Raw genomic sequence first — 19,976 nt, 5'->3', positions numbered from 1 at the left:
GAGCCCTCTGTATTCTTTGGTTTTCCGAATTGTTCACTTAATATACCTAGTGGAATGTATTTTATACATTGTTAATTTACTACATTTGTAGTTCTTCTCTTTCATTTGTCCTTGAATTCCAATAATTCTATTCTATTTTACGCTGATTGACGTATACAAATAGTAAAACCTTCAAAAGTCGATACGTGTGCAATAATATGCCACAGTATGTGTGCGTTACACTCGAAGTTTCTTAGAATTTGTGCCAATTCCGAAAACAATTAATGTCCGTACCGGCGAGAACTTATTTGAGCGCGGTTTTTGTCCGACCGCGAAATTACCGAAGTCGTCGGGCACGCAAGTGTGGTGTGAAGTGGCGAAATGGATGACCACTGGGAGCGAGCCGAGGGGAGCCGACCGCTGCCGGAATCACCCGAACGTGTAACAGGTCTTGTAATATACAACAGAAAGCAGATAAAATTGTTATTGGATCTTTTTGAAAACCTGTCGGAGTGCGAGTGAGGGGTGTGAGGGGAGGGGGCGCGCGCCGGGCCGTGATTGGTCGATCCTGTCACGTGACGAGTAAGACCGGGAGCCGCCAGTTGGCGCGCGTTGGCCCGCCAGATCGTCGGTGGATGTGGCGTCAGTAGGTCGCCAGTCGGTGAGACGAGAGGTGTTGTGAGTGCGTGAGCTGCAGCCTTCACTGACTTTACGAGATGGCTATACCGTTCAACTTGCCTTCGGATGAACAGACGGAAGATAACTACCGCAGGCTGGACCAGCTTCTACACGACTTGTACAGAGTCCTCAGGCAGATCCTAGTGAGGACTTCACATTCTCCGGAACAGCCGAGAAACTCAGGTTAGTCCAGTGTTGTGAAAGAGGTTTTACATATTTAGTGAAAATATTCGTCAGTGACTAAGGGTTCAACAAGTGTTTCCAATAATGCTTTCTAGTTACACAGTGTTATTGTGATTTTAAATTTATTCTCGAAGGCAAAAAATAATATTTTATACCTATTTGTGTAAAAAAATATAAATTACTTTATAAATGTTTTATAAGTTAAAAATAATGTGCCCTAAAATTTATTTATGTTAATAATTAAATCATATAGGACAACAAAATATAATTTTTTTGTAGTTTACCAAACTGTTAGATTCAAAACTGTGCTCTCCAAAAATTTTAACGAGGACTTTTATACTGGCTGTCCTTAAAATTATCACTAGCCTATAGCCTAAATCAGGACTTTAGTTTATTTTCAAGAATGTAAAATTTTTGAAGGACCACAATTTTTACAAGTATTGCGTAATTTTACCGACAAATTACTACCGGATTTAGTGGTGTTATAGAAAGTGCGTGGTCGCGCGGCGCTGGCAGAGGAAGGGTGAAGTGTTGACGTTAACGTTTACCACGTGTGTCGGAGGTGCGCTACTGGTGTTGGGCAGATATGCTACGTCACACCGATATCATGCTTACCTGTTAACTCGGAGTTCGTCGACACGGATGACTAGCTCACTAACTCACCGCGATCGTACTTTCTCCTCCATTACACCATACTGATAACCGGGATCTTTGTAGAGTTGTCTTGTTTTGTCTGACATTTAATAGCCTAATGTCCCAAGTTCTAGTAACCGGATAGGGTTTGACATTGTGGTGTGAGCTACAAAATAAATAATACAGATCTATGTGCAGCTTTAGTAGCTTGTATATTTAAATAGTGATGGTTTTGAAATTAAATACAACAAAGATGGTTTCGTCACTAATCTCTTAATCAGAATAAAGTATTTTTAACTGCCAAAACCCATATTTGTATTATAAGTGTATAACAATTTTAACAAGTTTTTAATTTTCTGTTGTGATATTATAAGAAATGAAAAAGTTGATCCTTTAATTTAAGCATTTGTATTACTGTTAATTTATAAATGACACATGTTTTTATTGACTACCGGTACATATATATTCAAAATAAGATTTATCTATTTTAATATAGGTTATTAGCAGTGTTTTTACAATATGACATAAAACCATGTATAATTTATAATACATAATTTCCTTAAAGTAAACCATTATAATTTAACTTAATAAATTACCATAATTAATTGTTTTTAGACTAATCCTATAATGTAATCACTTTTCTATATAATTAGTTCTCTACTTGTATGCCTGATAAACTTCGTAAAGTAATTAAGGATGTAAGTAACAAAATAGTAAATTTAACTAAAATAGTACATATAATATCTAATTTAACACTAATGAATACTTTTATTGCTTTTATAGCTTTAATATAAAGAGCAGGATTAAAAACTTGCTCACAATTTGTATCTTAGGTTATGTAAATATTGAATTGAAAAGTACTACAATATTAAGGAATAATAAAATTTTTATAAACTACTTATAGTTTAGTAATAGAATATTAATTAAGTAGTAGCATTAGGTCTAGGCCTACTGGTATGCCAATAACTTATTTCCAAAACACCTACTTACAAATAATTTAACGTTAATTATTAGTTATTTATTTTAAGCCATCTTTGATGGGAACGTAGCATTATCATTAATTATGAATTTGCATATCTATATTTTAGTTTTAATCGTAATTTCGTAATTTTCAAACCAGTCACAACATTTTAAAGTAAAAGCAACTGTAAGAATTAACGGTGTTAGCATTTTTCGTAAATCGTTCGGTAGAGAATCATATCAGAACGTGAAATATGTCTTTTTTCAGTATTAGAACAGAGAAAGTAATATACTAACGTAAATTAAAGCTCAATGTTTAATATATTAATGTTATTCTTGTACATAAAATTTACTTGTGCAATAACACACACGTAAATGCAAATTTAATTCGATTTAAAAACGGTAATGTAAAGAATAAGATGTAGTTTTTAGTTTATTTCAGTAAAGTAGCTACTAGGCGTACTGCTGTTTAATTTAGTTTTTTAATAGTAGTATCGGTATGCAAAATTGCTTTTTACGTAAAATTAAAATTAAAACATTTACACGAGCTATATATTTGAGTTTTAAATTACCTCCAACAAAATGTTTAGTCCTAGATTTAATTAAATATAAATACTTTACTTAATTTATAAACAAATACTAAATAATTATTAAGTTTTTTGTGAAATCTTTGGTTTCAAGGAACACAATATCAGACCCACAGAACTGAAATAATAATAGTTATTGGAGTGTTTGTTTATAAATTAAGTATTATATTACAATTAGTAAAAGCTGGTAGAATGTATAAATACTTTTTCTTCAAATATTCAAAGGTATAAGATAAAAATCGGTTAGCCAAATTATTAATAAATAACACAATTTTAAGAGCGCCAATATATTTTGGAAAACATCAGAAAGAATTCTGTATATAGCATAGAAATAACTTAGAAAAATAACAGGACGTGTAGAATGGTGCAATAACATTTACGAAACATCGTTGTTACAATAATAACAAATTCAATATTTCACCCAAGTTTGGGAGCTGTCAGGCCGAAACTTAAACTACAGCATAATAGACGACAAGTGGCTTAGATTTGTGTTATCATGTAGCGATAAATCTAGCAGGCAGTGGCGGCTGGACGACCCACCCTCCTCAGTTTTTGCTGCTCCCATGTGGCCGTGTAGTGCTCGTGCTTCTTTTTTACATTCAAGGCCACCTCCTAACCCACCATCTGTTGAAGACCTCAGCTCTCCAAACAGTCGTCTGATTTGCATCTTTATGGTTTTCCTGACATGGGATCCTTCGGTTTGGGCGACAGCCACCGAGTCCGATCGTGTTGGTATTTCCTCCGCGGACAGAATCGGCGACTGTGCGTACTTTTTGGAAGACTACCTAATTTCTATGTACAAGGCTTAGTATAGTGAGTGAAGCCTAATGTAGAAATAAATACTATACTAGGAGCCGTTTGAATACAGTGGAAGGAGATGTAATTATCGAAAAGACGTAATTTTCAACTGGAAGAACCTGCCGAAATAATTGAACGTCGACTAAGTTAAATCTTTTTACATGCTTTTCTCAAATGTGTTTCCAAAAGTGATTTTATGTAAAACGTCTTTTTACCCCTGTGATAATACTCAATACAATGTCTTGCCCAGAGATTGACGCGAAGACTGCGCGCTATCGCAACTCCGATATCACAACAGTGCCTTATCTTTTCCTGGAACTCGGGACTATCAAACGCATCGTCTGCTGGTGTTTACGACGAGCAATGTTTCAGCGTCAACCAGCGTGAAATCACCGGTGGTCTTATAGAGTCCAAGCCTTGTTTGTGCGATTCAGTGACGGCTTTGGATATTAATAGGAAGGTGTCAAAACAAACTGCTTCTTTGAGATTACTCGTTAAGTAGTTGTACCTCGAGATTGGACTGCAAAACTTTGCGTTGTCAAATAAAAATGAATCATTTTTGTTAGGTAGATTATTTGATAGTGATGATCTTTTATTTTCCTATAGTGTATGGTATAAGCAAGTATTATTTACCACGAATATTTGTTCTGTCCTGTATTACCCTAAAAATACACCAATCATACTGATGATTTTATATTTTTCTGATCGGAATTATCCAAGGAGTATACTCTTGTGCAAAGTTAGTTCATCGTGTAAATCGAGTTGTTTTTGGAGACAGAGAATAAAGAATAAACACCATGTGTGTTAACATGGCATTTGATCAACTCTAAACTGAGTTATCTTGGTCGTGGCAACGAATGATAGATAAGTAATGTATTGTACTTATCAGTAAACAGTTTTTATTGTCAACAATCAATATGTGATCAGTATTGATCTTGGTTACTAGTAGTGGCGTGACAATTGTGTGGGAAAGTTTAATCCCTTCCAACAGGTTTACAGTTTTAATATAACTAGAACTGTATATTTTCAGATTAAATTATAATGAGCTTACAACAGCCAAAACTGGTTTTAGATGAGGTTTTTGGGGTCCAATCTTGCACATCATCACCTGTCACAAAAATCTTTTCGTTGGATCATTTCCTATCAATTGGCATACCTTGAAATTTTCTAGAACCATGATAGTGATGGGTCACCTTGAAGGCTTCAGTCGCCCCTTACGACTTCAGGCGTCGGGTGGCTGTGATGGAGGAGAGAGCTTAGATGAAAAGAATAACTCAGCCGGATGTTGGATCAGGTGATGCAATTGACCGGAAATAAAGGAAGATGACGGTCGGAGTTGTGGGTCTGGGTCATGGACCTGACCTTGTAACAGAGCAACAACCTCCGGGGCCGGTCGCAGCCGTCTCGCCTACAGTCTCGGGTCTGGGTCGCTGTCCCTCGGTCTCTTCTGGGCACGCTTCTATCCTTCCCTCGCAGAAACCATAAATGAGGAATAGTCTGCTCTGGGAATTTCAGAAGTCCAAGCTAAGATAAGATTGGGCTCAAAATCAAAACTGGCTCTTATGTTGGTGATTCCACCTCTTGTTTTGGAGAAGACATAATGTGACTGTGTTTGAACAAAACCTTTTAAATTGGAAAAAAATGCGAGAGCACTCGATCTCTTCTGGGCACGCTTCTATTCCCTCTCTCGCAGAAACCATAAATGAGGAATAGTCTGTTCTGGGGTTTCATGTTCAAGCGAAGATGAGATCGGTCTCAAAGTCAAACCTGGCATTTCTATTGATGGTTCTACCTCTTGTTTTGGTGAAGCAATAATCTGACTGCGTATCAAAAAAGATTTTGAATTGGAAAACAATTTGAGAGCGCAAAAAATATCACTTCCATCCTGTATGGAAAGTGTTCCAATATTGGACACAACTACCAGTATAAGGTTAAACTAAGAGTTAAAACTAAATCACTTCAAAATGGCCCACGAGTTGCTGCAATAACTGTTAGAACTTCCTACATCCTTCAGGTGATGAAACTAAAAATACTCCGTCCAATAAAATAGCAGGTAATTGGCGTATTAGTTGAAAACGCGTGTTAAATTTGGTGCCGGAGCCGGTCTGCTTATAATAAGCAAATAAAAGGAATATAGCGTGTAGCGCTGCGCTGGGTGTAGCGCCTGTAGCGGCGAGCGGCTAGCTGTAGGGAGCAACGGCCTGAGTCGCGTGCCACTCAGACTATAAACATAACCTCTACACTCAGCCACGCGTCCGCGCCTGTCTGTTGGCTACCGTGCGCTCTGCAGTGTACCAGGGACGTAGAGTCGCCTCGGTGTAGCGCAAGAGATGCTGTAAAAATTCGAGTGGTAAAAATCTCCTGAGTGGTAAATGAACTGTAAAAGAACTTAACGAGCTCCGTGAACGATATATCAAATGCAGTAGTTTTGAAATCTCCAACAGTTTGTTCATATTTCTCGTCGATTTGGTGAACGATCCTTTATGCAGGGTAGTATCAGTACGTATTACGCTCAGGTTGGAGTATTTAAATGTTATATTAGATACAAGAATATTTATTAGTATCCGTAAAAAGTAAAGGCACTGGGAGGATGTTTATTAATTTATAACACTTGATCGTAGAAATTAAAGAAGTCAAAATGATTTTATGTTTGAAACGGGAAATCTGCAACAGCTGAACAACTCTTTGTTCAAAATATTGTGAAAGAAAGGTTTACTTTATGATTTTTTTGCTTTATCAATTTGCGTAATCAAACAATTCAAAGTTATTGAAGTGTGAGTACGTGATTAGATTTCGTGCAGATACGCAAAAGCCGTGAGTAAATTATTTATAACCCGTAACTTGCAAACCAGACAATGTTTTCCTAACAGATATGTATCAGGGCAGTAGGAACGTGTCAAAGCCAGTGTTCTAAGTAAGATCAAAATACACTATTGTGTTTCCAACAAATAAGTACCAGGATAGCAGGAATATGCAAAAGGCAGTGTTTAAGTGAGATTAATCTACACCATTGTGATTCCAGCAAATAAGTATTAGGGTAACAGGAACTTGCCAAAAGCAGTGTTTAAGTAACATACACTATTGTGTTTCCAGCAAATAAGTATCAGGGTAGCAGGAACGTTCTAAAGCCAGTGTTTAAGTAAGATTATTATACACCATTGTGTTTCCAGCAGATACGTACCAGGATAGCAGGAGCATGTGAAAGGCAGTGTTTAAATACCATTAATATACACAATATCAGGATAGCAGGAGCGTGCCAGAGGCAGTGTTTAAATAGCATTAATATACACCATTAGTCGTCCAGTAGAGAAGTACCAGGGTAGCAGGAGCGTGCCAGAGCCAGAGTTTAAACTGCAGCAAAGTGCCAACTTCCGTGTACTAACCCAAGGTCGATTGTGCAACTCCGGCGTCACGGTCCGCCTTGGCTCTCGGCCGCTACTGCTGCCAGTTACTTCATTACCCGTGCAGTGTGTTAGTGGTGTATTGTTTACACTCTGTCAACCACGCGTCTGGTCAGTGTCAGTCAGGACTACTCCCGTCAACCTCAGTAGTTCCCTACGCATTTTTTTACGATAAGATTATTTTGCGTACGCAAGAACATGGTTCTATCATCATCTTCTTTCTGCAAACGTTGGAACGATCCAAAATCCAACGATTTGTGCCCTTTTATGTTATTAAATAGTAATATTGAAGGCAATGATAAAATACATTGGTTTCCTTATGGATTTTGGTGTTTGATTTTCTGTGTTGGAAACTAAACAACCATTCTGTGTTGATTAACCTGATTTGCCTGGTATGGAATTTCGAAATGGTCAATAGTTGAGACTTATTTTTAACGATGCCCATTGATAAGGCAATAATTGCGAGGAATATAAATAAGAAACTGTTGCACTATACTAGAAAGAGGGAGGTTTTGCTCCAATCTGAGACCGTGCGGTCGCAGTCAGCTGGTCGTTTTTCGGTTGTTTTGACGGGACCAGACACCTGTTGGGTAGAGAGGGGTCCCTAGCCCTACACGCTCCAACCTGTCCGTGAAGCGCAGGTAGAAGATCCCCTACAGGTGTGCCCGTGAGACCCGACTTGTTTGCGTCACTATTGCCAACCTCGGCACAGGTGTTTGCCCCGCCTCGTCCTTTCACTGCGAGATGATTTACAGAGGCCTTTGTCCCCCTCATCCTCACTGACACTTTTGCAGGTCTTTGTGAACAAGTGTCAGTCTGAACACCCGATTTTTGTTTGCTCAGAGAAAAGTAGGATTTACTAGAATCCTAGAAGACTAGAAGATATAGTATGCTATTCCAAATGACTAAAGAACCAGAGATGCCACGCGCGGCCGAGAGGATGTCCGTCGCAAGATTAGATACAGTCGCCGCTGACCGACATATACATTTGCCTATTTCGGAGCAAATGCGTTTAACGTGTTCAGCCGAGGTCGACCGGTGTCGTTTTAATTAGCGGTAAGTGTGGGACTTGTCAGTGTCGCTCGTATGTTGCAGGAAGGCCACGCTCTACAGCGTTCCTCGATAACGATAAGTTTTTTTTTTGCCACGATTGCTTTACATGAGTAGGCTAAACCACCTAAATTACTTGGATATTTGATCAAAGTTATAAAACCCAATTAAATATTTAGTAAAAATTGTACAACTTCTGGGAAATTCACGTCTTTTTTACGTGGAAATGAAAAAGACAAGTATATTTTTCGACCAATCATATTTGTTCCATTTTCAGCAATGATTTTCGTAACTGAAGAGAAGTGTGCACACTGCTCGCGAAACCGATTGCAGATAGAGCTAGAGTGGATGTAAACAAGTACAATGGAGCTGAAAAAGACAAGTGAATTTGTAGACCAATAATATTTTTGTCCCATTTTCAGCAACGATTTTCAAAACTAAAGAAGAGTGTGCACATCGCTTGCAGAGAGAGACAGAGTGGATGTAAACAAGTACAACAATAGCGTGTAGAGTGTAAGGAGGATTCTTCATGAATCAATTAGCATGGCTTGTGTTAGCTGCGGTTGTCTCTATAAGTCGTGTTGTGTTACAGACGGGGAAGGAGCCGGAGCTGAGGTCCTGGCGGGAGCGGGAGCGGGCGAGCCGACCTCGGCGCCGAGCGGGTCTAGACAAGTCGTGGACGTCACCGGGTCGAGGCCCCTACCTGACGTGGTCTCCAGTACCCTCTCCTGCCGCTGCCAGAGGAGACGGCCCGTGCGTCGCCACAGGAGACGTCGCCGCTCGAGCTGCGCCCCCCTGGAGTCGCCTTGTCCCAGCCCCGATGTCACCCAGTCGCTGTCGCCGAGACCCAGACCCCAACAGCCCGAGAACTGGGTGGTCATCGGCGAACACCTCAGGAGGATCGCAGAAGAGTTCAAGTCCTCGTTCAGAAAAGAAGAGGTAAGCACTAATTACTCATTTTCTATGTCACTTCATTTGTTCTCTTGACACTTCTATGTGAATTCATGGGATTTAAATGATTTTCTCCATATGGATATTAAACAATTTATTCGTAACTACGCAAATTTAGATTGTACTGTTTTTTACGTAGCAATCACAAAATTACTTATTTAGAACTAGAGCTAGGCCAAAACATTATGACACTGAAGTGATTCTCTCCCTAAAAACTGAATTTTATGAATTTTGATCATTAAACAATTTATTCTTACGCAAATTGGTTTGTTAGTGTTTTTACTGTAGCAACCACAAAATTTACTTTTTTAGAACTAGAGCTTCACCAAAACATTATGGTATTGTAGAAGTTTTTGTAGCCTATTGTACTCGTGGAGAACAGCCAAACAGCCAGCGTATAATAACCCACATAAAAACTAACCTAAAGGCCTAGGATTTCAGTAGGCATTGAATTGGAAGCGATCTATTAGAACGTCACTATTGGGTAGTGTGACAGGCTGGTGACAGGAACGTTTTAGTCTGACAGTGTGACGTGCTCCTGGGGGAGTCGCGTAGATATCGGACAACCATATGTCTGGTCGGGACAGTCCCGGGGGAAGATGGCACCCGGCTCGGCCAGCAATCACATTAACACCGCTAACCAATCTGTTCAGAATAGGCCAAGGGTCTCCCAATTTGTTCCGGCACGGTGAACTTTTCAACAATGGCTCTCGTTTTAATCGCGACTGTCACGTCTGACAGACCCTTCCATTCTTTTGTCTTTCCTTTCTTATCCCTTTCCACGCACCCTCGCCCAATTTGGCCCTTTTAGGTTTTATTATCTTACCTTCTTTGCGCCCCCTTATTAGTTCCCGCGGTGTTGGGTTTTATTCGCCAATCGCTTCGTCGCCTTTTGTCGCCCTGAATCCAATCTGACCTGAAGTGTCTCCCACAATAAGGAACGACTCTTCGGAACGACTCCTCGCCCCCTCCCCGGACCAATTGCCAAAATTGTAATCAAGTTATCTGGCCGGAAGGGTGAGACGGGGTCCGCTGTGGGTATTTAGGTGCTGTCACAATATGCGTCTGTTTTTCACACAATCTGGCGCGTAAAGGAGAGAGAGCATGCCGACTCCAATTGACCTCAAGGTCAAGTGGCGTGACCACGTGGGCAATTCGCGACGAGGCTTATCTTTCTATTTGGTTAGCTCCACTTTGGGCTTTCTTCTGTTCATTGCCATCAATTGGTTTAAGAGCTAAGGACAATAGCTACAATTACAGAGCGAGAGCTGCCAGCGACCCCGCCAGATGGCCGTGGTCGTACGGTCGTACGCTGTGCTCTCCTCGCCTTTACGATCTCTGGTTTCATGTCGTAACTGTACAATTGTGTTACTAACTGTGCAATAAATGTTTTTAGACCGATGCGTGTACACGAGATCTATGTTTCCCTCAAAGAAACTTCGTATTATGGAGAATTGTCCATGAATTCTTACAGAGGTTTTATCAACAGTGTCCTATGTCATTTTGTGGTTCTTCACTGAATTATATATAAACAACGCTACAATCAATGCAATAAGTCAAATGGCTTTGAATATATCTTTGGGACGTTTCTTTAATAGGTTATAGGCAATGATGTAGCCTGCAAGAGGAGATCCATGGGGTCTGGACCCCCAAAAATTTAGCAAACAATTATTATTTAAATAATTCAGTATTACTGACATGACTGCTGACAGATCGTTCTCAACATTGAAAGGGGTCAAGCACTTTTTAAGGAACAAAATGGGGCCTTACTCTTTGTCCACTACGGCAAATATCAGTTGTATTGACCCCCCCCCTTCGTCAAAAGTTTTTCCTGGCTACGTTCTTCCTTATAGGTAAAGCGACATTATTGCTTTGCTTGTATTTTCAATACTTTCACAATCTTTCCTTTTTGGAGGGAACAAGAAGCAAAAGTAAAATGTCACAAGGGAGTTGGCTCTCATACTTCAGCTAATGTTCAAACCTCTTTTGCAGGAGTCAAGAGAGCAAAAAGACGAGTTAAAGATGGAGGTGAAGACGTCGGGCCTGTTCTCTCTGCTGGTGCCAGCCCATTTTCGCAGTTCCTTGTGGACCACGGTCATCCTACTGGTAGGCTGGAGACTGCTAGTCAGGGCCCGATAGACCAGTAGTCAGTCAACTACCAGTAGTCTAGCCTACCAGTTTGTCTTAGTACGTAATTCAATTGTTCCAAAGATGGCCAAACCATGAATCAAACAATGATCTCAAGATTGGGGTGACCATGACCACCCCGTTTCAGGGGCATCTTGTACATTGTCTTAGTTTCGTTTGTAATAATCGTCTTGTATAGTTTGTAATTAGTTTGTTTCTTTTCTTCTTTTTGTTTTTTTTGTAGAGTCCTAAGGGTAACTCTGAATAGTTTTCACATGATCTCTGAAGGTAGAGCGGATATCGGGCTTATAGCCCCATAGCTGCTAGGCTGTATATAGTTTGCAATGTGTGTCTACATCGAGATGGTTACATCACTTGTAAGTATATAAATATTGTTTTGTTGAGCTTCACAGGCTCTCTCGCCCAATCCCTTGTAATTATGGACTCTATTTGTATCTGAAATATTCAAAGTGTCAGTTCATTCGTTATTTTATTTCAGTTAGTATTAATTCTATATAATGTAAAGTATTTTCGTGTCATATTTATTAGTAAATTAAATCATAAAATAAAAATTATTGCTTATTCTATAAGGGAGGTTAATTTTGTAAGAAAACAAGTATTGTAAAGTAGTTTTAAGAAATTTTATAATTTTGTATGCGAAGGCATTAAAACTAAATTCAATTTATTTATGTACTGTGTCATCACTTGCATTTAAATTGGAGTTTGTATTGTATATTCGTTTTCATATTGTATTTTGCGAATACACTTCAAGTACCCTGTTGTCTTTCAATATATAGGCTACATGTTGTTGAAATTTTTTGAATGTTACAATTTATAAATGGCATAGGCATGATAAATATTTTAGCATTTTTTACACGTTTATACAAATTTGTAAATTAGTGTAGAATAATTTTTATTGTAGTTAATTTACAATAAATTTTGTTACTCCAATGTTTTATCGATTAATGATTATTTTTGTAAACCAGTTATGTGTATAGGGTCCAAGATAAAGCATATTGGGTGATATCTCAGACATTATAGAGCAATGAGCGTGCATGTCAATGTGTGTCCATATACAGGTCCGTTCCGTACATGTGTATAGCAATGTACATAGGCTAGGCTTGTCGTGTATATATGCTGTAATGTTGTACGTCACATCCGTTTACTGATCCGCTGATCCGCTGTTCCGTCGATCTGTGGACGGATGCCGTCAAAGCGCTACTGTGATCTAAGAAGGTGACATAATACTGTATTTCATGATCTCACCCCAACCCCTAGTCAGTAGACTTGTAGACTAGAGGTTAGGAAATGAATTTTAAGTGTGTTTATTGTATTTTTGTATCGTTTGCACAATCATATTTGAAGGCCTATAAGAATTTTGTGACAAGGTTTTTGGCTCAGGAAATTTTTTATGAGTTTGTAATTGATTTGCTTTGTACATTTGTTTATTTTTACGCATCGACTCATTTCTCGAAGCGGCTTCTCGGTAAAGCTATGTTAGTACGTATATTTTCACTGTATTTGAGGTTATGTTTTGTACAGTAATGTGTATAGTAATATTTGTGGAGTTGCAGTAGTCACTGGGAAAATCAGTATTTGTTGTACAAATCGGTGGCCTTGACGACAAAACAAAACCTCAACCAGTTCACCATTCACTCATAGTATCAGTTGTTTGCTTTAGTTTGCTTGTTCTACTATAGATATCATAAGTTAAGCCGAAAGTGCTTGCTATCTTTGCTACCACAGGTCTTTCAATTTTGTACAGTTTTTCACTTTTGTATGTAGTAAAAGTTATTATTATTACAATGATTATGAATAATGACAGTTTCATTATATCAGTATGTGTAAAAATAAATTCTGATTTATTTCACCCCTGCCTTTTTCTTTTTCCTGTTTTGAGCTTTTCTTCAAGAAAGATTGGTTTTACGATTCAATAAACCGAACCGGCAAGTTCGTACAGGTAAAGAGTTTTGTGATATCTTAATCTTAGAAACAGTTTAAGATGAAAAAAGTAGTTTTAATAATGGAAATTAGTGGAGATATGGTACTGGAAAAAGACTGGATATTCATGGTGTACAAACCAATATTCATTACAAATTATTATTGGCCTATAATTGGAAAGTGTAGAAAAGTTACCAAAATGTAAAGAATGCACATATATAAGTAAAAATACTACCATTGCTTAATTTTTGATGGTAGGTAACAAAATAATATTTTTGCATCAATTGTGATGATATACAATATACATGATACATGTATTGTTTAAATCACTGTCTTAAAGTATGTGAGATGTAAAAATACATACTTCTGAGGAATGAAGACCAAGGAGTATCTGGACTTAATTTTTTTTCAAATTTCTCCTTGCCAAAGAGAAGACGCTATAAGAAGCATTGCATTTTCAAATCATACAGAAATGAAAAATCAATCAGCCCTACTAGAGTGACATTGAAAATAAAAATTATATTAGAAATTATTCACATGAAACTTGCTTCGCAAAGGTAAGGGATAGCCCTTTTAAGAATGTGCTTGCAATATATATATTGTCTTAACTCATATTTGATAGAAACGGTCAAATAATCAATAATTGAAATATAAAAAGTATGGGCTCTGTGGTATAGTGGTAGCATGCTCGTCGGACAAGTGAAAGATCCTGGTTCGAGTCCTGGCAGAGTAAGTGATTCATTATTTATTGAAAATTATGATATTATTATATATTTCCATGTATATAATTCAACTAATAGCAACTAAAATACGAAAATGTTACTATGCAACAGTGAGAGAAAACTCATACTTAGCATTTTAGGTAAAGGAAGTAAAGAAATTATTTAATGTGCAGCAATATTTTTAGTTTTACAAACCATTTTTTAATATCAGCTTTTTAAACCGGTACAGGATATATTTGAAAAACCACAGTATGTCAATCATTACCTTGGACAAAATCTAGAAAACTCCGTTTTTATTGTAAACTTGGGGAAGAAATTTGTTTATTTGAAATACATGTTTAAGGGACATTAATTAAAACCGATTAATTATTTCGTACAGTTTTATGTATATGGATTTCAAATTAACACATTAAAAATAGGGGTATTATTTATATACAACATCTATCCGTTATTACTATAAATCAAGTGGAAACGATCAACTTATCTAAAGAATAGAACTTGGACTGTCAATTTAATTGCGGTACTGACAATAAACTATTTGAGCAAAACAACTCATGCTATTGTATGCAAGTCATATCCTTCTTTAGGTAAGACAGTAGGAACTTGTAAGAACAGAATAAAACATCCTGTTTTCTCTATAAATGTTTAGACTCAATAAAAACCGATAGACTACCATTAAAAATACTGACCCCAAGAACGTAGCCAGGAAAAAACTTTGGGAGGGGGGTTCAGACAACTGATATTTTCCCGTAGTAAAATATGTCTTTATTAGAGGCGAATTGGACAGAGAGATTAAGGCCCCATTTTGTTCCTTAAAAAGTTCTAGACCCTTTTCTTTGTTGAGAGCGATCTTTCAGCAGTACATGTCAGTAATACTGAATTATTTAAATAGTAGTAATCGTTTACTAAAAAAGTAATTGAAAATTTGGGGGGGTCCGGACCCCTTGGACCCCCCGCTGGCGAGTAGCGTAACATGCTTCGTCGAGATTCATACACAAAACAGACACATAAAAAATATATAAATAAAATCTTTCCAGCTCTATGAATTATAAGCTTCGCTAACGCTCATTCAATTATGAACATTGAACAAATTCTACTGTACTTTAGCACTTAAGCTTGGAAAGAAAAAGTCACTTCCATTTTGAGGACATTATAGTTAGTATTCGAGTTTGTAAAACAGGACTAACTATGATCGTGTAGGGGAAATGTGATTGATGTCGATTGTCAGTTAGACTGTCATTCCCAGTACTGAGAGTCATATTGATAGTCCATAGGGATTAGTTTGTATTTCAATTTAACGATATTTTGGCAGCACCTGGAGGATGGACAGAGTTAGGTTGTATGGGAATGAGGAGTTTTTTACAGATAAAATGAGACTATGAATTGTCATACAAATGAAAAAAATGTGATAATAACAACTGATGCCCTAATTTCCTATTACAACCGGCTTCAAATATTGTAACAACTAAATGGCCTAATAGTCAGAGAGTCAGAGTAATCCTTCTTATAACTGCAAAGGAAACTTAAAATATGATGATGTACAGTCATATGTATTTTATCTACGTATACATAACATTTAGTGTAGGTAAGTAATTAAATTGTTCTAAAATATGGTACTAATTTTCTTTTTCGTACACTAAACGTTCTAATATTTATTTCAAATTTACCACAGATTTTTGAGAAGTCCATTCCTTTCAGTGATTTTTCCAAAATGAAAATGAAGCCATGTCTGAAGAGAACTTGTATGTAGATAGTGTTTTGTTGTTGAAGATTTTAGAGGTGCGAGTTTAATAAATAATTAGTAAGCCATAGCTAAGAATTGAATTATAATCTTTATAAGCAATATTAATGTTTGACTTATAATTCATAATTTATTTGGTCTATATTTTAAAACATAAAAATGTGAAACTATTAAGGGTTCACATATATAAGGGTTCATGATATTTTAAAATGAGACTGACATACTGATTTTATTAATACTTCTGGTTTCTATCACAGATTCACTTGTTTTTTTCCAATGTTAAAATTTAATGTATTTTGAACGATAGTTTCTAGAGAGATGCATTTTGTAGCAAATAAAGGTTTTAAATAGTCCCGCACGGGCATCATAATTCCCGAACGATTACAGGTAAAGCAATAATACTTCGTACATCATTACTGCACCCATAAATCTACTTTATAAAGTAACTTCCATTTTTTGCTTTGTAAGGGGGTGTCCTGCGAGGAGTCAGAAGGAAATCTTAAATGAGAGCATAGGTCGAGTAGTACATCAAATTAAAGGTCTTGATTAGTAGAGTACAATGCCGCAAATCCGACATCAAAGAGTTCTTCCATTTAAAAAGTTACGCTGGTTTAAAGATTGAAACATTTACAATGTAGGTCCTGTTCTAGATGGTTTAATACTCTTGTCTTGGCTCAAGTTGTGAAAGTAAAACTTCGTAAATGAATGCTGGACTTAACTAAAAGTTTTTAAGGCACTCTTCAAATTCAATACAGGATGTTCTATAAGGAGTTCGGGGAAAAAATAACGTAAGCATAGCTCAAGACATCATTATAAGTGGGTTGTTTAACAGAGAAAAACTGGTATAAGTTATTATACTAGAAAGTTCTCATTTTTAGGTTGGGCTTTGGACTTATTTGGTGTACATCTTACGTAACACTTTAAAACTATGTACATCTATAGGCTACTTACGTTAAATTTTTGCTGAACTTGTAGACCATACTCCATTGGATATGAGTAACTAAACCTTAAAAACTATTTCATAAGTCCATTATTCACTTACTAAGTTTAACTTTCACAACTTGATCCAAGGTAATATTAAACCATCAAAGCAGTACTTGCATTGTAAATGTTTCAAACTTTAAACCAGCGCAATTTTCAAAGACTGAATCTTCGATGTCGGATTTGCGGCATCGTACTCTACTAATAAAGACCTTTAATTTGATGTACTACTCGACCTATGATCTCATTTAAGATTTCCTTCTGACTACTTGCTGGCCACCCCCCTGACACGACAAAAATAGTAGTTACTTCAAAAAGTAGATTTACAGGTGCAGTAATGATGTTCCAAGTTTTATTGCTTTACTTGTAATCGTTCGAGAATTACCAAGCCCGTGTGGGACTTTTTTACAACCTGTATAACGGGATGGGAATAACATCTCTACAAATTCAATCAAACTAGTTTCATATTACTTACAATCTATGTACTAACAGTAGTTATAACACCTAAACAATTCAAACGGCGAATTAAAACGTTTTTTTAAACAATTCATGTACATTCTTTCCGTCCGGAGAATCTTTGGGCATCCAATATCTTTCTGAGGTGATTTGAACAAGCAAAAGTGTGTGGAACAGTTTCGTTTTCAGTGAACGGGAATATAATAGAATTAGCACGATCAAGAGGTTGTGGACCCAGTTGGCAGTTGGTTGGTTGAAGGTCGTGCAGGAAGGACTGGAAGAGTCCGGGTGAAGGCGAAAGGAGAGAAAAGGGCAACATAGAAGAAAAAGAGGTCTGCTAAGCAGAAGCAGTTCTGGACATGGACAATGTGAAGGATGATGAATACAAGTAACATCTAAATAATTAGTAGGACTTACAAAATTAAAATTGTAACAGCATGTAAGCCTAATTATATATCTCTAATTTTCAAAAAATTATTTAAACAAGGTTTCATCGTGTATGTTACTTATATCTAATAGTAGACATCATGTTGTAGGTGACTGTTCTACACGGAGGAAGGCGTCGCTGAGATACTTGCAGCACATGTGTGTTCTGCTTGTATCGTCTCTATCAAGAGAAGGCTCCACAAAATCCTTGCCGAGCTTCGGACAATACTTCAGTGCAATGTGCCTAATTGTTGGAAGGAAAATAAATTTCGTAAGGACGAAATGGTTTATTCGTTTTATTACAACCCCTGGTGCACTAATTAGTAGCGTAATAGCCGGGTTTAATCATCTATAAATGAATATATTAAAACATATTTTAATCCTGAACAAATTTAATTTCCTTCACAACTAAAGTCATTTTTCTATTATGTAACTGACTACGAAAATGTGTAATTAACAAAATATTTGTGTTGTGAACAAAATAGAAGAATCTTTATTAATAACACTTTGACTTCTGATAGTGGACTCAAACTTTATGGTTTAGTTCACGAATACAATTATTGTACTGACATAAGATTTTTCATATGTTTGTGGGAAATATGATTCATTAAAAGTACCTAATTAAACTGCACAATTCGCCTTTATTTCAAGGTCATTTTTTATATAGTTCAGGTACTCACATTCAATTGTAAAATATTTTAGATTCACAAGGCCATGACGTATTTGGATTGATAAATTGTTGTTATGATAAATATCTGGATTGAAAAATCAGCGTGAGTGTTCTTAAAGAGGATTTCAGAAGTCTCATAAAGGAGATTTTGAAGATGGCGGCCAGTAAGGTCAGTGTGAAGGTTCCAAGGTGACGGACAGAGGTCTCAGGATGGAGATGTTGAAAACAGCGGCCAGTAAGGTCAGTGTGAAGGATCAAAGGTGACGGACAGAAGTCTCATAAAGGAGATTTTGAAGATGGCGGCCAGTAAGGTCAGTGTGAAGGTTCCAAGGTGACGGACAGAGGTCTCAGGATGGAGATGTTGAAAACAGCGGCCAGTAAGGTCAGTGTGAAGGATCAAAGGTGACGGACAGAGGTCTCAGGAAGGAGATGTTGAAGACAGCGGCCAGTAAGGTCAGTGTGAAGGATCCAAGGTGGCGGACAGAGGCCTCAGGAAGGAGATGTTGAAGACAGCGGCCAGTAAGGTCAGTGTGTAGGATCCAAGGTGGCGGACAGAGGTCTCAGGAAGGAGATGTTGAAGACAGCGGCCAGTAAGGTCAGTGTGAAGGATCCAAGGTGGCGGACAGAGGCCTCAGGAAGGAGATGTTGAAGACAGCGGCCAGTAAGGTCAGTGTGTAGGATCCAAGGTGGCGGACAGAGGTCTCAGGAAGGAGATGTTAAAGACAGCGGCCAGTAAGGTCAGTGTGAAGGATCAAAGGTGACGGACAGAGGTCTCAGGAAGGAGATGTTGAAGACAGCGGCCAGTAAGGTCAGTGTGAAGGATCCAAGGTGGCGGACAGAGGCCTCAGGAAGGAGATGTTGAAGACAGCGGCCAGTAAGGTCAGTGTGTAGGATCCAAGGTGGCGGACAGAGGTCTCAGGAAGGAGATGTTAAAGACAGCGGCCAGTAAGGTCAGTGTGAAGGATCCAACGTGACGGACAGAGGTCACGGAACGGAGAGTTTAAAGGTGGCGGACAGTGAGGCCGGTATGGAGAATTCAAGATGGCGAGCAGAGGTCTCAAAACGGAGATTTTGAAGATGGTGGCAAGTAGGTCGGTATGGAGGATCCAAGTTTTCGGCAGAGGTCCCAGAACGGAGATTTGGAAGATGGTGGCCATTCATAATTTTAAAATAAAGTATGTGCCACACTACAATGAATAGTTGTGGTGTGTACTCGAGAAAGAAATATGAAAAAGTAGAAGAGTGTTTTGGATAATGTTATGTAGAGACCAAAGGCAATACATCGTAAGACGTATATCTGGGGTTAATCGCAATAACTAGAAGAATTCTCTAGTGCAGCGCTGGGTACAGAAAAAGGTAGATTGCATACTGTAAAATGTAGGTTCTATGAAATTGTGGTACATCAAATGAAGTCTACATTCAGAAGTTAGTTTATTTTCATCTGGGAATTAGATTAACCACACATGCATTGTAATCTAATAAACTATTCTGCTATTGCTCTCAGTTAAAATAATCGCACCTGGTAGAACAAAATGATGAAATAAATTATACTACTCATTGTCACTTATATAGCTTGTCTACATACTAAACTATAGTGCAAGCAAACTTAACAAAAAAGTTGCTTTTTTACTAAAAGACTGTTATATTCCTAGCATCAGGGCGCCATAAGAACAATGTAACTTCATTTTAATA

At 37.7% G+C, this 19,976-nt stretch overlaps 1 protein-coding gene across 1 annotated transcript; it reads left to right on the top strand.

Moving 5' to 3' along the window:
- The first annotated feature begins 509 nt into the window (after positions 1–509).
- On the top strand, positions 510–13,217 carry LOC124360865. The gene is made up of 3 exons (XM_046814828.1): positions 510–840; positions 8,862–9,208; positions 11,213–13,217. Exons 1-3 carry the CDS (start codon positions 696–698, stop codon positions 11,357–11,359), a joined length of 639 nt encoding a protein of 212 aa, XP_046670784.1. The 5' UTR covers positions 510–695; the 3' UTR covers positions 11,360–13,217.
- The last annotated feature ends 6,759 nt before the right edge of the window (positions 13,218–19,976 follow it).

The sequence above is a fragment of the Homalodisca vitripennis genome, chromosome 4, assembly GCF_021130785.1.
Source record: "Homalodisca vitripennis isolate AUS2020 chromosome 4, UT_GWSS_2.1, whole genome shotgun sequence".
Taxonomy (NCBI): Eukaryota; Metazoa; Arthropoda; class Insecta; order Hemiptera; family Cicadellidae; genus Homalodisca; species Homalodisca vitripennis.
Note: the sequence above shows the minus strand (reverse complement) of the source record. Positions and strands in the feature narration are given on the sequence as shown.